The sequence below is a fragment of the Cyprinus carpio genome, chromosome A5 (assembly GCF_018340385.1).
Source record: "Cyprinus carpio isolate SPL01 chromosome A5, ASM1834038v1, whole genome shotgun sequence".
NCBI classification, from domain to species: Eukaryota; Metazoa; Chordata; class Actinopteri; order Cypriniformes; family Cyprinidae; genus Cyprinus; species Cyprinus carpio.
This window is the reverse complement of record NC_056576.1, coordinates 10336663-10356576: the sequence shown is the minus strand read 5'-3', so window position 1 is coordinate 10356576 and position 19914 is coordinate 10336663. Positions and strand designations below refer to the sequence as shown.

Below are 19914 nucleotides of genomic sequence, written 5' to 3'. Positions count from 1 at the left end.
ATGTTTAAATATGTTATACTGAATGTATAAATGCTGTGTTTATTATTATTGGACTTTGTCCAATTTTCATTAATACATGCATAACAGTAATCGAGGGGGTAAACCCACTGTTATTTCAGTATCCTTGAGATACTATAGTTCAAGTAATTTGTTTTTGTTTTTATATTTTCTGTTTTCATTTTAATTTTAGTTACAGGTTTAGTAATTGTGGTGGGGTTTTGTTCGTTTTAAAAGTTTTTTATGTATAGTTTTAGTGATTTTAGTACATCCAGTTAAACTAATTAAAATAAGAATTCTTTCCTTGGTGACTAGCTAAAATAAAAAGGTTTTGTTATATTATATAAATCAACATTTATTTAATTTCAAGTAAGATTTTTGAATGTATTTATTTATTTTAATAGTTTTATCTTTATCTTTTTAATGGTTTATTTTTAGTTTCAGTTTTAGTTAACTGTAATAACCATGCAAAAAATCCATAAAAATAGGGCACAATGTACTGTAATAACATAAAGGAATTTCCCATATTTATTTTTTGCAGGTGTTTTAGCTGTATTTTGGATTTTGCACTTCATTTCGTTTAACAGAAATGTCCTTAAAATTAATGGATAATGTCTTGGCAGAAAATTACCAGTAATTTAGATTTAGGAAGAAAATAAAAAAAAAACTGTAATATTTTTTTTTCTCTCTCTCTCAGTGTTCAGTCTTCTATAGGTTATTGCAGTTATTGCAGGGGGATTATTGTTTCTCAAACTAATTTTTTGAAGAAAACAGAATAAATGGAATAACAAAAAATATATAAATATATTATTATTATTATTATTAATATTTTATTTTTATAATTATTTAATATATTTTTAATTAAATTACATTAACTTTACATTAATATTAACTTAAGATATAACTACAACATGTCAGAAAATAAATAAAGAAATAAATAAAGAAAGAAAAAAAACAGAATCACTGAGTTGGAAGAAGAACCACCCCCTCCTAAAAATGACCTTCTCAAATTTAACTTTCAACTGTGATCAGCTGTGCTCATTTTGATCAGCTCAGCATGAAAAGAGCTTTCCTGGAGCATTTCAGTCCTTGGCAGTGCAATTGAAGCAAACAATCAACTTTGGGTGGCAAGACACTGTCAAAAGATCTCCGGGATAAAGTTGTGGACAGACACAAGTCAGGAGATGGATACAAAAAAAAATAATTCAAAGGCTTTATCAATGCCTAAAAGCACTGTTAAGTCTATTATTTAGAAGTGGAAGGTATTTGGTACAACACAGACCGTCCCTGGATCAGGACGTCACTCCAAACTGGATGAATGAGCCAGGAGGAAACTGGTCAGAGAGGCGACCAAGAGGCCTACAGCAACTCTGAAGTAGTTGCAGGAATTTATGACAAAGAATGCATTATGTGCATGTACTAACAATATCACAAATTCTCCACAAATGTGGCTTGTATGGGAGGGTTGCAAGAAAAAATCCACTCCTCAAGATAGGCCACATGCAGTCACGTCCGAGCTTTGTCAAAACACACCTTGAAGATTCTGAGGCAGATGAGACTAAAATTGAATTATTTGGCCTAAACACCAAACGATATGTTTGGCAGAAATCCAATACAGCTCTCCATCCAAATAACAGCATTCCTGCAGTAAAGCAGAGAGGTGGTAATATCCTGTTATGGGGGTGTTTTTCTACAGCAGGGACTGGAGCACTTGTCAGGATAGAAGGAAAAATGGATGGGGCAAAATACCATCAAATTCTTGAGGAAAATCTGCTGCCCTCTGCCAGAAAGTTTGAAGAAGAAAGTGTGAAGAAGGTTTACCTTCCAACATGACAATGACCCAAAGCACACAGCAAAACTGAGCACACAGTGGTTGAAGGAGAAAAAGATGAATGTCCTTGCATGGCCTAGTCAGAGCTCAGACTTTAACCCCACTGAAAATCTGTGGATAACAGTCACCATCAAATTTAACTCAACTTGAGCAGTTCTGCAAAGAAGAGTGAGCAAATATTGCAAAGTCTAGATGTGCCAGGCTACTAGAGCAGAACAGAATAAAGGCTGTAATTAAAGCAAAAGGTGGTTAAACAAAATACTGACACAAGCGATTGATCCCTTTTACAACTCGGTGATTCTGTTTTTTTTTGTTTTTTCTGACATGTTGGTGTTATATCTTTCAGTTAGATGTTATAAGTTGCACTGAGTATGAATGGCAGGACTTTGTCCAAGTTTCATTAATAACATGGTAAAAATAAATACCAAAAATGTATTTATTACCTATAACATCCAACAGTAGCAGCAAGTTTTGCATAGACAAACACATTCACATTGTGCTGCTTTGAAGCAGAGAAGAAAGGAGAAAAAGAGAGAATGAGCTCTTCTTCAAACTCATTTTTCAAACTTCATCCACTTCTTCATCACCATATACATTTATACATTTAGCCTATGCTTCAATCTGAAGTGACCAACAAGGGAGGGAAACTACAAATATTGTATTATTATAAAGGAGCCAACAACATTATGAATTGAATAAAGCTTAAATAATATAATCAGAAAGTTGATAATATGTAAATCATTTTCATGCTTTAAGCAAACAAGTCTTGAAATCTGTTATTTCTTGATAGTGTTGTAAGGAAATTTGCAGAGTAAAGAAAGAGAGAGAGAGAGATCAGTGAAAAGAAACAGGCTGCTCTGTGTTTTTAGAGACAACATAGATTAAACCACATTAGCAGCATGTCAGGAAATGACTTCAGACCATATGGCTGACATGATTATGGTTCCTGCTACTTTTAATTTATTCTTCCACGTCTCTCACCTACACACAAACCGCCACCTTCATCTTCTCCATTCCTTTTTAACATAGCAAATGGAAACTAAGCTCGTTACCACATGATGTCTTGGCAAGTGCGTCCATGAATTGCTCATATTTTAATTTGAACCTCATTGTTTTAACAACCCTGACCAGCATCTCCAGAGAACAACACACAATAAAATGCCGCTCTCGTCTCTTTGAAGCCTCTCCAGATGCTTTGTCATCATTAGGACCTTTTTTGGACCCTTGTTGTAGGCTACAAAATAAAATATTTATGTTCAAAGGCTGTTTATGTCTCTCTTTTTTATTTCACATTGTGTTTGGACACTAAGCTACTAATCATGTATGACTAGCCCTGAGATTATATTTGATAAAAAATAAATAAATAAATAAAATAAAATGAATAATTAGTTTTTGCTTATATTACAAAAAAGTAAGTTAATTTTAAAGATTTACCAAAAAGTAAGTTAATTTAAAAATGCAGTATATATATATATATATAAATATATATATATATATATAATATATATATATATATATATATATATATATATATATATATATATATATATATATATATATATATATATATACTGCATTTTTAAATTAACTTACTTTTATATTATATTATACTTTTATATATATAATTTTTAAATAACTGTATTTATTTTGTTTTCACCAAAAGTAGGAAGGTAGGTATTTGTATTAAATTTCTTACGTCACATAAAGCTTTTTCTCGCAAATAGATGTGCGCTTCTTCTATTCTCCACCAGATGGCAGCAAATGTGTTGCCTTTCTAGTCTACGTCATCCATTTAAAAAACCAAATCTCACGCAGAGTCTTTGATTCATGTTTAGAAACTTTATTACTCTCACCGTTTCTCCATATCCATTATGATGAACCATTATCAAATGTTATGTTTAATATTTATTTTTATCTCATTGTTTGATTGTTTGGACTGCTCAATGAAAAGTGCAAGGTAATGAGGTCACGTGTCAATAGTGTTGTATTGAAACGTTGCATTTGCACACTTCTCTCTTAGAAAAACTATAGGTAGCATCTAGTCAGTAGTGCACAGTATGCAGTTAGCAGTACACAGGTATTCCATTTCAAAAATAGCTTTAGGAAACAAGCAACAATAATAATTACTGGGGAGTATGGGCCTACATTATATATAATTATCATGTCTATAATCGATGGAAACAGACAAAACCATCTGAAACCATTAATCTTACAGGTGGAGCTAAACTGGCACAAACTAAAACAAATGAAATGGCACACAGTAGTGACACACTAAAACTTGAGTATCAGTAATAAACAGACCATATGGTTTTGAAACAACATGGGGATAATAAAAAATGTAATTAATGGCATTACAAAAAGCAAATTATGACAAAAAAAAGTCCTAACTACAACAAAATGCCAACTCTTTGGGTCATAAAATTACATTTACAAGTAACCTTTTTATGTCATAATTGTATTTTTTTTTTTTTTTTTTTTTGGGGGGGGGAACTTGAAATTCTGACATAAAAAGTCATACTTATGACAAAAAAAACAAAACAAAAAAAAACAAAAATTATAATGAACTATAGAACTATAATGTTGACATAAATATATATATTTATGTCAACATTATAGTTCTATCTTTTTACGTTATTATTTAATATTTTAATCCCATAATAATGATTTGTAAAAAAAAAAATAATAATAATAATTCTTATATGGGGTAAATGGGCTTCCATACAGGAAAGACATGTACATAATGTATGAGGGGCTTTTTTCACTATTTTGGGTAATCTATTCCTTTAAGAAGCTTTCAAGGCTAATATTCTTATCACATGTGCTGAGTTCAGAACCGCATACTAACATTTCTGCCATTCAAAAGATATGTTAAAAATAGTAATAGTACTAACATCTGGTTATGAATTAAGCAGTGGTCTTCAAATGTGATAATTACAAGCTCAGGTGGTGGTACTGTGTCTGTGATCTGTTATTTTCCACCAGGAGGTGCCACAGAGAAAAAAACACCCTTAACCTGTTGACTGTGAAGCTTCAGTGAATCAGAGTGAACAAACACTTCAGTGTCTGCAAAGGCAACACCAGTTAATGAACAGAAGAGCACAAACACGAGGCAGTCAAGTGCATGACACAAACCAACTCACAAATGACCCTCAAAAGAGATGCATATTCACAGTAACCATGGTGACATTGTGCTAGCCAATTCAGAATTTCCATTCATCTAGGATGATGCATTACAGCCGGAAATGTTAGCTTATCTCTCAGTTTCTTAGTTAACTGTACATTATTTGGGAGATGTGGACACACTTCCCTGTACATTCACATCCCCCTCTCAGCAAAAGACTCTTGCAAGGCCTGTGGGTGAAAGTGAGAGTTGTTGTTTGGGGTCACGTAGTTGTTGTTGTTGTTGTTTTTACAGGCAGACGGAGTGGAGGGGAGAGCCAAGGGGGGGACGCAATGGCTTAACAACAAAGACCCCACACTGTCAGCTATTCCACAAACAAAGCACAGCTTATCCTGCTAAGAACAGTCTGCCAGAGACACCACGACAATTACACACACTCACAATAAGCAAGATCCCACTAATGAAATTTAGGACAATTTACACAACAAACTATTTTGGATCAAGGCACACCTTCATTCATGACAATAATAAAAATTATTTGTTCTTGAAGCCCATGTGTGTAATCCATGTAACACAAGTGTATACTTTCTATCTGTGAATATATTTTTATTTCTTTTCATTCATACACTGATTTTGTGGATTTAGTCTATGTTAACTTGGAAGTCACTGATATGCTAGTGTAGATGTATTACTCCAAAAAAAAAAAATAAAAGATATTTTGAATAATATTGATAACCAAATGGTTTCAGGCCTCACTGACTTCCATAGTATGGAGGGGGAAAAATAAAAATAAATAAATACTATGGAAGCCAAAGGGACCCGAAACATTCAACATTCTTAGAAAATATATTCTATTGTGTTCCACAGCCGAAAAAAAATGCATGCAGGTTTGGAATGACATGAGGATAAATTATGAAAGATTTTTTATTTTTGGGTAGGCCTTTGCAGTAGCAGACAATATGCTATGCAGTTTGCTTGTACTATTTTGTCCTTGTTAAAAAAAATCTTTATTAGTGAATTTACAAGTTAACTAATAATATAGATTGTTTTTGACAAAGCTGAATAGATTTGAAGAAATTTTCCATATTTAATTTTTACAGATGTTTTACCTGTATTTTGAATTTTACACTGCATTGTGTTATGTTTTAGAGTTAATGGAAAAGTCTATAAAATTAATGGATGATGTCCCGGTAATGAGCTGCCGACACTTTTTCTGTTATTTTACAGATTTATTTCTTCTTTATTTCTTTATTTTATATTTCAAACAGTTTACCACTTTTCAAAAAAGTAGCTACTCTTCGAAGAGATTAATCTATTTCCAGTATTTAAAACACATGCAAATGCTGATAATCTCATGCACAGATAAAACATAAAAAAGACATCTACTAACCCAGACCGTTTGATCAGAGATAGTTTCCATGGTTGTGTCACCTTTGAGGTTTCGCAACTGATTACACAATTGTTGCTTCAATGAGACATGAAATGTGCAAGAGTACAAGGATGTGTTATGATACACACTAATGTTCACTACTTTTAAAGAAAATTAATACTTTTATTCAGCAAAGATGCATTAAATTAATTTTAAAAAGTGACCATAAAGACATATATAATATTACAGAAGCTATTTCAAATAAATGCTGTTCTTTTGATCTTTAATTATTAAAGAAAAATTTTGATTTCTGAAGGATCATGTGACACTTAAGTAATGATTGCTGACGATTCAGCTTTGCATCACAGGAATTAATTACATTTTAAAACACATGAACTGTTATTTTAAAGTGTAATAATATTTTACAATATTATTGTTTTTACTGTATTTTGACAATCCCCAAACATTTGAATAGAAGGGCAAATATAAAACCTTAAATAAGGTGTGTTTAAACAGCAAAGTCCCAAACTTTAAAGGGACAAATATTCAAGAAACCTTTATAGAGGTCATTAATTCAGGTTTGCCAGTATTCTCTGCCTGAAATGGGTGGGAAAACAGCAGGCGGTTTGCATACATATGAGAGTGTGATCTGGGATTGGGTAAACATCATACAAACCATGAGAGTAAACCAGCTGTGTGTGTGTGAACGGGTGTGACCCTTCCATTCCCCATGATCCCTACAACACACACAACAATAGGTAAAATGCCACAGACGTTCCCACCCTAGCTGGAGTGTCACTGTGGATTCTGCAAAAGTCAACAAGTGATCAAGTGAGACAACATCAGCCAAAACACTTTAAATCATGCACTTGCACTGCATCTTCACCGTCCCAATTTGACCCTTTATCCGGAATTGATTCAGTACATGCTACACACTGATGTACTAATGAAATCCTGCATAATTCAGCATTCAGAAACACCCTGAAACTATTAGTATCTAAAAAATAATTCAGAAATCCATAAATTCATTTAATTTTGAATTGGCTTACTATTTGTTCCATAAAAGCGTCAAAATAAATAAAGCAATCTCTGTCATGCTGTAATGTGATCCATTGTTCTAGTGCTGAATAGCTCTATTTATTCCTTATTGTAAACAAGTGCATGACACAGAGTAGTGTTATTTCAGTATCAATGATGTACTGTTATCGGTTTTGTAAATATTTTGAATTAGATTTTATTTTTACATTTTGTTTATATATTTTTGTTTCAATATTTAGCAATATTGTTTTGTCTTTATTATTATTATTATTAAATTCTAGTTTTTAGTTATAGTTTATTTATTTATTTATGTACTTCAGCTTAAACTAAACTGAAATGAGAAATGTTTTCTTGGCAACTAGCTAAAATAAAATAATTTTCGTTTTTTATATTTTATTTCAGTTCATGAAAAGGAGTCTGAGTACTGCTGTATTTTTAGACTTTCAACTGCAGCCAAGTGCACAAGTGCCTCTCTGAATAAATTGTAATGTTAATTAATGCAAATTATGTTAGCACCACTGACTCTACAATGCACTTTTTAACGGTCAGTTTAACCCCCAATATATTTTAACAGTCAGTTTAACCTACAATGTATTGGCAAACTTTGTAGCAGAATGTCACAACAACTTTGTCAAAAGTCACTTATAACCGGAATTGCTGCTAAGTTTCATCATCCTCGATCTAGTCAGTTTGCCAACTCACATATTTTTTTTTCTTCATTCAAAGACATGCTCTGTTCAAACATAGTTCCTGTTTCACAGGAAGTAGACCAAAACTAATACTAAAAACCAAAGCTGAATCCCAAACAAGCTTAGTTCAGAAATTGTACAGTGATCAAAGTTCTGTCCTATCAGTAGTGTCCTTGAGTGGGGCACTTAACCCCAGTTTGTTCTAGTGGGGACTGTCCTTCTTATTAGTGTACTATAAGTAGCTTAAGTGTGGGAACATCTGCTAAAATTTGAGGTTTCAGTTCCCTTTCACAGACCACTACTCTACAAACAGAGATTACAGGCATGTTACATCATAAATTAAATACTATAACACTAGAGAGGCGACGCACCTACTGTGTTTCTAAAAAGAAAAAAGGAATGTGAATTCAAAATGTATTTGGATGCTTTTGGACAATTAAGTCACACTTAAAAATGTCAAAGTGAGTGGCGTCTGCTAACTTCTCTTATTAGCAGCCTACTGTATACCCTCCATGTTCCAATGTGACATTTAAAATTCTACATCTAAGTTTACAATGTTGATTCAACGGCTAGTACTGTGTAAAACAAACTGCCGCTGTTTGCTCTCCACACAAGCCACATATAAGTTGAGGTGACAGACTATTCATTCAACAGGCTGCAACTCACAGCTGCACCTTTAATACATAATTCCTGCGGTGACACAGGATGCTTACAGAGGACCACCTATAGATCATACAATATTTTGTCCTTTTCCAAATTTATTTGAAAATTCCTAATAATCGGTTGTTTAATTAAAAAAAAATCTACATAAACAGATGGATAAATTAAATACATCTTCTGAAAGTTTCTGAAATCTTTACTACGAGGGTTCCCATTATCAGTATCACATGTAGATTTTATGTAAAATTATTTTCCAAACATAGACTTCAAACAAATTTATGCTGTTCAAACAGTGAAACACACTTTGCCTACTCTTTCACTCTCAGAAGGGATGTTTAGAACATGAAAGTCCCCTCAGAAGTTTCTCCTTTGTTCAGCTGTTCCTTTAACCATAGACCTTCATCTTCACTCAAGTTTATTAATGAGCCCATTACAATTGCAGCTAATGTGACTTGCTTTAAAGGGGTCATATGATGTTGCTAAAAAGAACATTATTTTGTGTATTTGGCGTAATGAAATGTGTTTATGCAGTTTAAGGTTCAAAAAACACATTATTTTCAACATACTATACATTATTGTTTCTCCTCTATGCCCCATCTTTCTGAAACGCGTTTTTTACAAAGCTCTTCAGTCTGAAAAGCAAGGTGTGCTCTGATTGGCCAGCTATCCAGCGCATTGTGATTGGCCGAATGCCTCAAGCATGTGATGGAAATGTTACGCCCCTTGTCATACTGTGATGCATGTCCCGGTCAGAACACCTGTGTGACAAGACAATATCAATAAAACCCATTACAAACGAGGCATTTGCTGCATCCAGTGGGGACATAATTACTGATTATAATAACTTATACTGTGTTTTTACATGTTAGGTTGCATCGCGCCACGTAAACATAAAACCATGTCTGCATTTTTGATTGGAGAAATGACAAGCACTACTCTGCTCAAAACTCACGTTTGAATCATCAGTGGCAAATTCTTTAAATATGAAAATGTACTTACAGGATGTGAGTCAGAACAGTCGGCATTGTTTTATTCTGTATGGGGATGGGTTATTAGTGATTGGTATGATGTTGTGCACACATCTGAATATTTGGGTATAACTGTTCTGGAACAGTGTTGTAAATAAAACTTAACCACTGATTTCTAGTTGTGTCCTCTTTTGGAAGGCCAAACAAAGTAGTTTCGCTTTCACAACGAAACAGTGTCTCCACAACATGGCGCCGTGGACAACAGCGAGGATCAAAGGATACGCCTTCTTTCTTTGCGTGAACATTTGGGCGGTGTTATGCAAATCTTCACACATCATGACGTAGACATGTGGGGGCATGTTTAAACAAGGAGGGCGTGGACGAGTCTTAACTTTTATAAAGAATAACTCTTATGTTTGAAACTTTAGTCTTTGCAACTTTACAGATCTTCTTTATGCACCAAGAGCTTGTAACATTCCAAAGAGAAAGGAAAACTTAAAATCGCATCATATGACCCCTTTAAATAGTAGTGATCAAAATACACTGGCTTTTGAATGGGATTTTAACCACGTGATCTTGTTTCCTATTGAGCTGGGAGGATTTATATATATATATATATATATATATATAATAGATATAATATATATATATATATATAATAAATATATAAAAAATATTATAAAAATAAAAAAATAAAAAAATAAATAAAAAGATTTTTCTGATGCAATCACATACAATGCAAATTGCTATAGGCATACTATATACTTTCAGAGAAATTATTATTTTTTAAAGTGGTTTTTTTCATCTGATTTTTTTTTTTTTTGTTGTCAATAAGCAAAATAAAAGATAGGAAAAAGAAAATGGAAAAATCAAAGGCATGAGATTAACAAGTTTTAGTAATAAGGTAAGATAAATTATTAAGGTCGCACTCTTTTGTGACTCTTGAAGAATTTCTGAAAAAAATTCCATATCAATAATTTGATGACTGAGTATAAAGAATCACGGAGTCTACCCATGAAACTTACATCAGCTATTTTAACCCAAAGGAAAGACTGACGTCCAAATACGTCAGTGGCCCCAGCAGCCAATCGCAGCGCACCACGACTGTAGAAAAAGAACGCGAGCGTTGCCACTCCTTCAATTTTCAGATATCGAAGGAAGAAGATAATAATACGGGGAACAAAGACGATTTTTTTCAGACGTTTTCCCACCCCTAAACAATACAGAAAGGGGTCTGTACACAGATCCTGATTCAGAAAAACATACAACATGGTCGTAGTTACAGCAGGGACCGGAGGAGCCCATAAAGTCCTCCTGATATCGGGGAAACACAGCGCTGCGTCCGGCGCGACACAGGGCGGATACAGCCGTTCAATATCTCTCATGATACCGAACCAGCCCTCTTCAGACTCCGACTCCACCATCTCTGGACCACCACTGCGCAAAAGGCAGAGACTCACACATCTAAGCCCAGAGGAAAAAGCACTTCGAAGGTGAGACGAGTTGGGATTTTATTTCATCGGCCTTTTAATCCGTTCGGTTGGTTTGAAACCGGTTTAAACCGAAATATTTCACCAGGGGAGCAATATTTAGTTTTAGACATTTCGTAAATAGACGTTATAGTATGTAAATGTCAGCAAATGATAAAAACGAACCGATTTGATTCTTCCATACGGAAGAATTTGAATCTCAGCCAAGATAAGTGGGTTTTGCCGGTCAGTCCCTCCCCCTCTGAATCAATATATCCACATCTGCCTGCGTGGCAGGAACTTGACTGCGCATGCGCCACTTCCTCAAACCTGTCTGACCTGCCAAAATTAGTTTGCGTCATAAAATGATTTGTATATATATTTCATATAAAATAATAAAGAAATGAATAATATTTTATATATATATATATAGTCATAAAATGATTTGTATATATATTTCATATAAAATAATATTTTATATATATATATATAAAAGTTTCCTACTCTATCATGTCCCAGATAAATGTTGTTTTTGTTGTTTATGTATGTTTTGTATATTTTTTTATATATATATATATTTTTTTTTTTTTTTTTTAGGAAACTGAAGAACAGAGTTGCTGCACAGACAGCAAGAGACAGAAAAAAGGCCAAAATGGGGGAGTTGGAGCAACAAGTCTTGGAGTTGGAGCTCGAGGTACTTTGACTCTAATCATGGATTTTTTTTTTTCTTCATTTTTTTTTTTTTTTTTTTTTTTGTTGGTTTGGTTTAATTTTTTAATTTTGACATGTTTACCACAGAATCAGAAACTTCACGTTGAGAACAGGCTGTTGAGAGAGAAGACGAGCGATCTGCTCAGTGAGAATGAGGAACTAAGACAGAGACTGGGGTTAGATACCCTGGAAGAAAAAGAAAAGGTAAAGATTTGGTTGCGCTGTCAACAAAACCCGTGCTCATGTTAGTCAAACAGGCAGTGAAAAGAGCTGCTGTTTTTGTGTTGTTTTTCTTCCCCGTCCCACTAATGCCTCTCATTCTCTCTTAGGTTCAGGTATTGGAGTCCGCAGTGAGCGATTTGGGTTTGGTGACCGGGTCTTCTGAGTCCGCAGCACTCAGGCTGTGTCTCCGCAGCAGGTGCAGACCCAGCAGTCCCCAAATCTGAAGACTTCACCATGGATACTCACAGCCCTGGCCCTTCAGACTCTGAGGTGAATATCCTGCAGTTTTTGGTTTTCAGAGGTTTATAGTTCTTGATCACAGGGTGTTAGATAGATGCTGAAGATAAATCACATTGACCTTTTCTGCTCATTTATTTTGTCTTATGTTCATCAAATCAAATTTTTACTGAACCAACAAAATCTCATTTTCAATCGTCTTTTCTCCTGCAGTCTGATCTCTTGCTTGGTATTCTGGACATCCTTGACCCAGAGCTCTTCCTCAAGACAGAACTCCCAGAAGCACAAGAACCCCAGCAAGAGCTTGTGCTGGTTGGGGGTGCAGGAGAGCAAGTACCTGCCTCCCCACCTGCAGCTTTGGGGCCCGCACCAGTTAAGCTGGAAGCCCTTAATGAACTGATCCACTTTGACCACATCTACACCAAACCCACCGAGGTGGTGAGCGAGGAGAGCATTTGCGAAGTCAAAAGCGAGGATCGCGTCGCCTTCTCTGAGGTCGATGAAGAAATCGAGGTGGAAGTCCAAATGGTGTCTGTCAAAGATGAACCAGAGGAAGTGGTCATCCCTGCGGTGGATCAGAATCCAGACGCGGCTGATGATTTCCTCTCTGATGCCACTTCCTTCAGCGGCTACGAGAAGGCTTCGTATCTGACGGATGCGTACAGTGACTCTGGATGCGAGAGGTCTCCTTCCCCCTTCAGCAACATTTCATCCCCCCTCTGCTCTGAGGGCTCTTGGGATGACATGTTTGCGACTGAACTCTTCCCCCAACTGATTAGTGTCTGAAGGTTGCATACAATATCCAGTTGCAAATATGCCTGCCTTTGCTCTTTTATTGTAAGTGATTGTCATGTGCTTTATAATGATAGTACAACAGTAGCGTGTAACCCCACTTGCAATTTAGACCAAAGGCATTGCTTTAAGGCTTCTGTTGTAATTATGCAGGTCTGTTTGTGCACAAGACTTGTGGCGGCTCTGTACAGTTCAAACGCAACTCAGTATTTTTGTTGGGGAAGGGGTTGGTTGGGGGGGGGCTAATTGTTTTTAAAGTAGATCTATTTATTTGTTTATCTCTCTTTTCCAGAGTTTTCTGTATAATGTAATCCGTCTGCTTAATGTACTTAATTTTTATTGTAAATGCTCTCCTTAGTCATACTGCATTAAAAAAAAATCTGCATTGCATAACATGCATTGTTGTCTGACTTTTGGTGTGAATTTGAACACGTGCCAAATGCTTTGTTACACAATTTTTTAGCTTCCTTTAAAGAGATAGCTGACCCCAAATTTGATAGATTCTGTCATTTACTTGCCCTCACTTTGTTCCAAACTGGTTTTGTCTTCTGTGGAACACCGAAGATATTTTAAAGTGTCAGGTGTTTTTGCGTTCATACAATGGAATTCTGTGGGGTTTAAAAAAAACACACTGGACCTCATTGACGTTCATTATTTTTCCAAAATATCACCTTTTCTGTCCCACAGAAGAAAGTCATACAAGTTTGGAACATCATAACACTCCACTTCAGTAGGATTGTGGGGCAGATATTCTAACCAAGTAACCACCAAGATCATAATTTAAAGTTTTAGTGGAAAATATGTGTATGCGATGTCTAAATTGGGTAACAGAGCTGTAAACCCCCTTTAACATGAACTTATCCATATGCTTTGCACATAGAGTACTTGTGCATATGGCGAGAACCACAATCTAGTATTTTTAGTTCCAGTACCAAGTCAAATTGCCCTTGGGACTTTGCTATCTGCTTTCTGTACTTTTCTAAAACAAGGGGTGATAAGAGAGGTTTTTAAAGTAAACGATTACACAATGGCAATCATGTTAAAACAGCTTTTTTTATCTGATTACTCAGGCACGTAAGTGTATTAGCTGGCAGTAGAAGTTCTGTTCTTTTTGCAAAAAGTTTCTAAAGAAACCTGTTGAAACGTTACCTAACTTTGAGTCAAAAAGTGGGTCAACCAGGGTGTAATGTAGTGTATTATGATTACAGGATGGTGTAGGATGGTTTACACCTTTTTATCCCCGGGCTAATTCAATTAGCTTGGTTTCCCAGTGCAGGGTGGAGACTGGGGAGGGCAATTCTCCAAAAACCCTTTGGGGCTTAAATTCCAGGCAACGCCACTCTTTTAAAGCAATATTGCAAGTTTTGACTACTTGATTTTCCTCTTTTGCAAGACCAACATGTTACTGTCTATCACAATATTTACCTACGCTACCGTTCAAAAATTTTGGGGTTGGTTAAGAATTATTATTATTTTTTTTAAATAAGTCACTTATGCTCACAAAGGTTATACAATAAAAACAGTAACATTGTGAAATATTATTACAATTTAAAAATAACTATTTTCTATTTTAATATATTTTAAAATGTAATTTATTTATGTGTTGGCCAGTCTTCAGTGTTGTGTCCATGTGAAATAATTCCATTATGCTGATCTGGTGCTCAAGAAATATTATCATTCTTAAATTATTTGATGAGTTAGAAATATAAATCTTTTGTATCTTTTTAAATGTTATTTTTAATACATTTAATGCATCCTCATTGAATAAAAGTATTAGTTTCTTTAAAAAAAAAAAATCTTACTAAACCCAAACTGTTGAATGATACTGTACGATCCAAAAATGTAAGTCAGTTCTGCGATGGTTTTGTCTTACAAACAAAACATTTCACCAAACGTCTTTTTGAAGAGGAAATCTCCCATCATACACTTGGCATATTTGTAATACCACATTGTGGTATATCTTGTCTCATCCTGTTAGTCACATTGGGTGAAGTTTCTGAAATTTGCTGAGGTAAGACATTCAAGCTGTTTGATATTGCGAAGTTACTTTTATGACAACACAGTAGAACTGAAGGCGAGGATTGTGGGTTTTTGTTTTATGTGAGCTAAAATAGATATTAAAAGCAAGCTATAGAATAGGGCTATATACTGACATTAATGACTAATGATTAACAAGATCTTTGGTTATACACATGATGTCATTGGTAATTCTTGAAATATACTTTGGGCCTATACTTTGCTGTTTACTAAAACACAGGCTCAATTTAGAAGGTCTTAAAATGAAACTATCATTACCTTGTGTGACTGACATAAATCCTACAGTAACTCTCATCTTACAGTCATGGTTACAGCAGTTATAAGGAGACCAGCAGCTGACGGAGACTGGGAAATACCCACAAATGCCCCACCAGTCTCAGTTTCAGGGACTATCCACCAAGCTTGGATAATGAAAATGGAAAAATACACTAAGACATTACATATTTTTAAATTTTCTTTTTGCTTGCATTTGGAAAACCAACCACCACAGTGATAGGGTGTTAACAGTGGTTGACATTGTGCTTGTTAAGACATTCTGGGTGTGTTTTAGCTCATTGATATGTGGTTGCTAGGGTGTTCTGGGTGGTTGCATACTGCATCAGAACAACTCACAAGTCCCTTCTGTTGCCAATTTTATTGTCCAACAATTGCAAGTGGAAATTCATCTTAGAAATGTAACTAATACATAATCTTCACAGCCTGACGTCAAAATAAATGACAATTTATGTCTCAGCCCCAAAACATGCATCAGATCAGAAGGAGAAACCATGCTGGGATGTATTACAGATGAAAGTCAACTGTGGAAAAGCGTTTGGGGATGGAAAAAAACACGTGATGCAGAAGGTCAAGCAGGGCAGCAGCTTTCACAAGGATTAACCTCTCAAGTCTTTGAAGAACCTTTTGAGTTTGTGAGTGTATTCATGGTTCTACTTAAAATATACAATTATTTTTAACCTAACAACACACACCACACTTCTTAAAAGCATTTAGATGAAACCAAAAGTATTGATCAAAAGCATTACAAGCGTTAACTTTTCTTACCTCATCACTAGGATTTTTATGTTTAAACAATGTAATTAGTATTAATTAAGCTAATTTATTTAGATTTTTTAATCCTAAGTGAATGGCAGCTATAATCATGGAAGCTATAGAAGAGAATAACCACCGGTCTTTCCTGAACAGGTGTGTGAGTAGCGCCTGGTTTCAAGCTGACTCAGTTTGTCACCAAGACTGAAAAAATAAAGCTTACAAAAAAAAATATTGGATTGTTTTTTGTTCTTATCCTAAAGAGTCATGAGGCCTAGAGTGTTACCTTCATTGTCAAGAAGTTTACATTTTAAATACCCCTACTTGTACTTGGAAAACTGGACCTACAATGTCCACATGTGCCCAACAGTCCCGGTGTAAAATTAGTTTATGTGTGTATATGAGTACGTGTGAGTGAATGGGGGGAGGGTGTCAACACATTCCATGTCTGCACGACCAACGACCAAAACAGGAACCATAACCGAGACAAGACAGCTTTGTCTCACTCTCCATTCACTGAAAATCTACACTCATATCCTAGATTTCTTAACTCATGCTTTGTGTGTGCTCACAAACAAAGATTATAATAGTTAGAAGTGTCTGTAAAATGAGAAATGTTGCTTTCAACCAAACAACTTGACAGTAACCAATGACATAGTATGTAAAAAATACTACTATGAAAGCCAATGACCGTCAACTGTTTGGTTACCAATATTCCTTTTTTTAAAAATCTTCTTTTGTGTTCAGCAGAAGACAGAGACTCATACAGGTATGGAACAGCTTGATTATAATGATGACAGAAGTCTATTTTTTTTTTGGGTTGTTTGTTTATTTAAGATTATTTTCTTCTTGCTTATTGCTGATGTAATAACATGGATGGATAATTATTTATGTTAAAACTCTACAGATTTGCACAGAATTCAAATACATTTAATTTCTATACAAATCCCTACACAATCCCCATTTGACATGATTGTTTGCTAAGAGTAGAGCACTATAATGAATTCTAGAAATGTTGCCCTGGCCTACAATCAACACATAAAATGCTGTTTAGAATCCATTTGTGCCTGCAGTGTACGAATGTCTCTGGAGCAAATGTATTCCACAAGACCTGAGTGTTGATCTTGAACTCTTTTGGGATTGAATTGGTAACCTTAGTTGCTATTTTAACAAGTATACCTTCCATTTCATGGTTGAGGCATCATGTTGTTTAGTTAGTATTAGCTGAGAGAGGTAGAAAGACTGATTAAACCACATTCTGCTGTTGCCATGGCTTCACTTCCTGAACATGTGACAGGTCCTATCATCAAATCACACATTTATTGCCACAGAACAATCAACCACTACATCGCTGTAGAAAGTACATAAGATAGAATCATGCTCAGACAACAATAGCAAGATGCAATGAATTCATTTTTTGTCTTTTTTCATCTTAGGATGACTAATAAAGACAATAATAAGTGTTTAAAAGCCATTACTATATGTGACTTGCATTTTAACTAGACTGTATATTCATTCACCATTAAAACCCTTGAGAGGAGGTCAAAGTTAACACTTGCTGTACTAAGCACTAGCCAACAGTCAATGAGCAGGAAGACAAGGGTTGCCAAGTTCATGTTTTTCCACCTGAATTGGGCTGATTTTAAACTACTCTAAATTTATTTTTCTTACATGGTTAAGTATTTGACATTTCTTTGTATACAGACATGTCAACTGTGGTTACGATAACAATAAAGTGAATGTATATCTGCAGTATTAAACTATCTGTCACTTTAGATCTTTCCATCTATCTTTATATTTAAATAGACAGAAAGGTCTTTTACACTGTTAAAAAAGTATATTTCAAATAAATGCTGTTCTTTTAAACTTTTTCATCAAAGCATAAGAGACTTCTTTCAAAAACATTAATAAAAAAACTTTGAATATTCCTTATTTAAAAAGGTGTTGATATAATATTTGCATTATATATTTAAATGAAAATATTTAACGCTGCTATGCATGAATCCTAACTGTTCTATGACTACATTCACATGCAGTTTTTGTTTATTCACCTGAAACTTCAATTTAAGCTTTAATTTTGTTAAGGTGTGAATTAGTAATTTACTTTAGATTGCAGCACTAGACAACTTAAGGAAGCAGGAAGAGTTATTACACAACTTTTCCTGTAAAGATTAAAAACCAGGTTTTCTTTGTTTCTGAGTTTCTCGTGATCTTGATTTCTCTGACTTCTTATATCCTGTGCAGACTTGCCTGAGACGAGATGGACTTTGAAGTCACATAAAAGCCATAAAAGGCCAATTCAAATGTGTTATAATGTGCTAATGTATATACAGCATGTAGTCACTTATTAAATATCCAGTTAGTTTTTTCAGTAACGGGTCCTGAGGGCTGCCCCGAGGGTCAGTTCAGGTCACAGTGACCTCACTGATGTCATATTTACATCACCGCTGTGACACAAGACACCATCAGAAAGTTCATCACAGTGTACACAGAACACACTCACTGTGTCATAACGACTTTTGCTGGAATGTTACCTGACAGGCTTTTCCAATAACATATGGATAACTAAAACCTTTAGGGTAAAGTTTAAAATGTGTGTTCATATTAGAAATCTAAAATATATTTTTACTCTATTTGAAATGGGCCACATGTACTAGATTTAAGTGAACATGACTTTAAATGGTACTAAATTAAAAATATTTAAAAGTTTTATAACATTAATGAAAATATAATATTTTTATTACAGTAATAAGAATGTCCAAAAACACACACACACACACTCGTTATCATTAACTAAAATTATATTTTTTCATTAAAATTATATATATATTTATATATACACGCACACACACACACACACACACACACACACACACACACACACACACACACACACACACAATTATCATTGTTAACTAAAATTAATTTACTAATTAACTAAATTAAGTAAAATTAAGTAACTAAAAATATTTTTATTTCAAATAAAATATACATTACCTGAAATAAACTAAAAATATAAAAAAATTTTTTTAGATGGTTGCCAAGTCATTTCTTAAGTCATTTCTTCACTGAGTTTAGATTGAAGTACTAAAACAGCTAAAACTAAATAAACTAAAACTAATGAATAAAAATTAACAAATACTATCTCTTATGCTCAGAAAGACTGCATTTATTTGATCAAAAAATACAGTAAAAACAGTAATACTGTGAAATACTATTTAAAATAGATGTTTTCTATTTTTATATATTTTATAATTCATGTAATGACAAAGCTGAATTTGAATTTATGCTGATTTGGCTCTCAAGAACCATTACTTACTTTTAGAATTCTTTGATGAATATAAAACTCAAAAGCATTTATTTGAAATAGTTTAGAAATGTATATATAATTAGACAATGTTTTTTTTTAGATTTTTTTTTTAATAAATGAAAAAGAAGTTCAAGGTTTAAAGTTCATTATATCATGTGACTGAAGATAATGTCAGGTCAACTTTCCATCCAGTGTATATTTGGAGGGGGCTGCTGGTAACTGAAGAGTAAATATTGAATTTTCCTTCAAAAGAAACAAGACTGCGGTGAAGCACTAGGACAGGCTTCAATTCTCGGCAGTCGGCACACTCATGCAGACAAACAACCGGGCGGACGCATGCCCACATGTACACAGACACACACACACACACACACACACACACAAACACACACACACACACACACACACACACACACACACACACACACACACACACA

General features: G+C 34.4%; 1 protein-coding gene across 1 annotated transcript; it reads left to right on the top strand.

Annotated features, from left to right (window-relative positions):
• The first annotated feature begins 10795 nt into the window (after positions 1-10795).
• Positions 10796-13501, top strand: xbp1 (X-box binding protein 1). The gene is given in 6 exon segments (XM_042753507.1): positions 10796-11166; positions 11740-11836; positions 11941-12057; positions 12183-12260; positions 12262-12345; positions 12526-13501. Coding segments are annotated over 6 exon segments (1173 nt in total). The 5' UTR covers positions 10796-10942; the 3' UTR covers positions 13099-13501.
• Positions 13502-19914: the final 6413 nt, after the last annotated feature.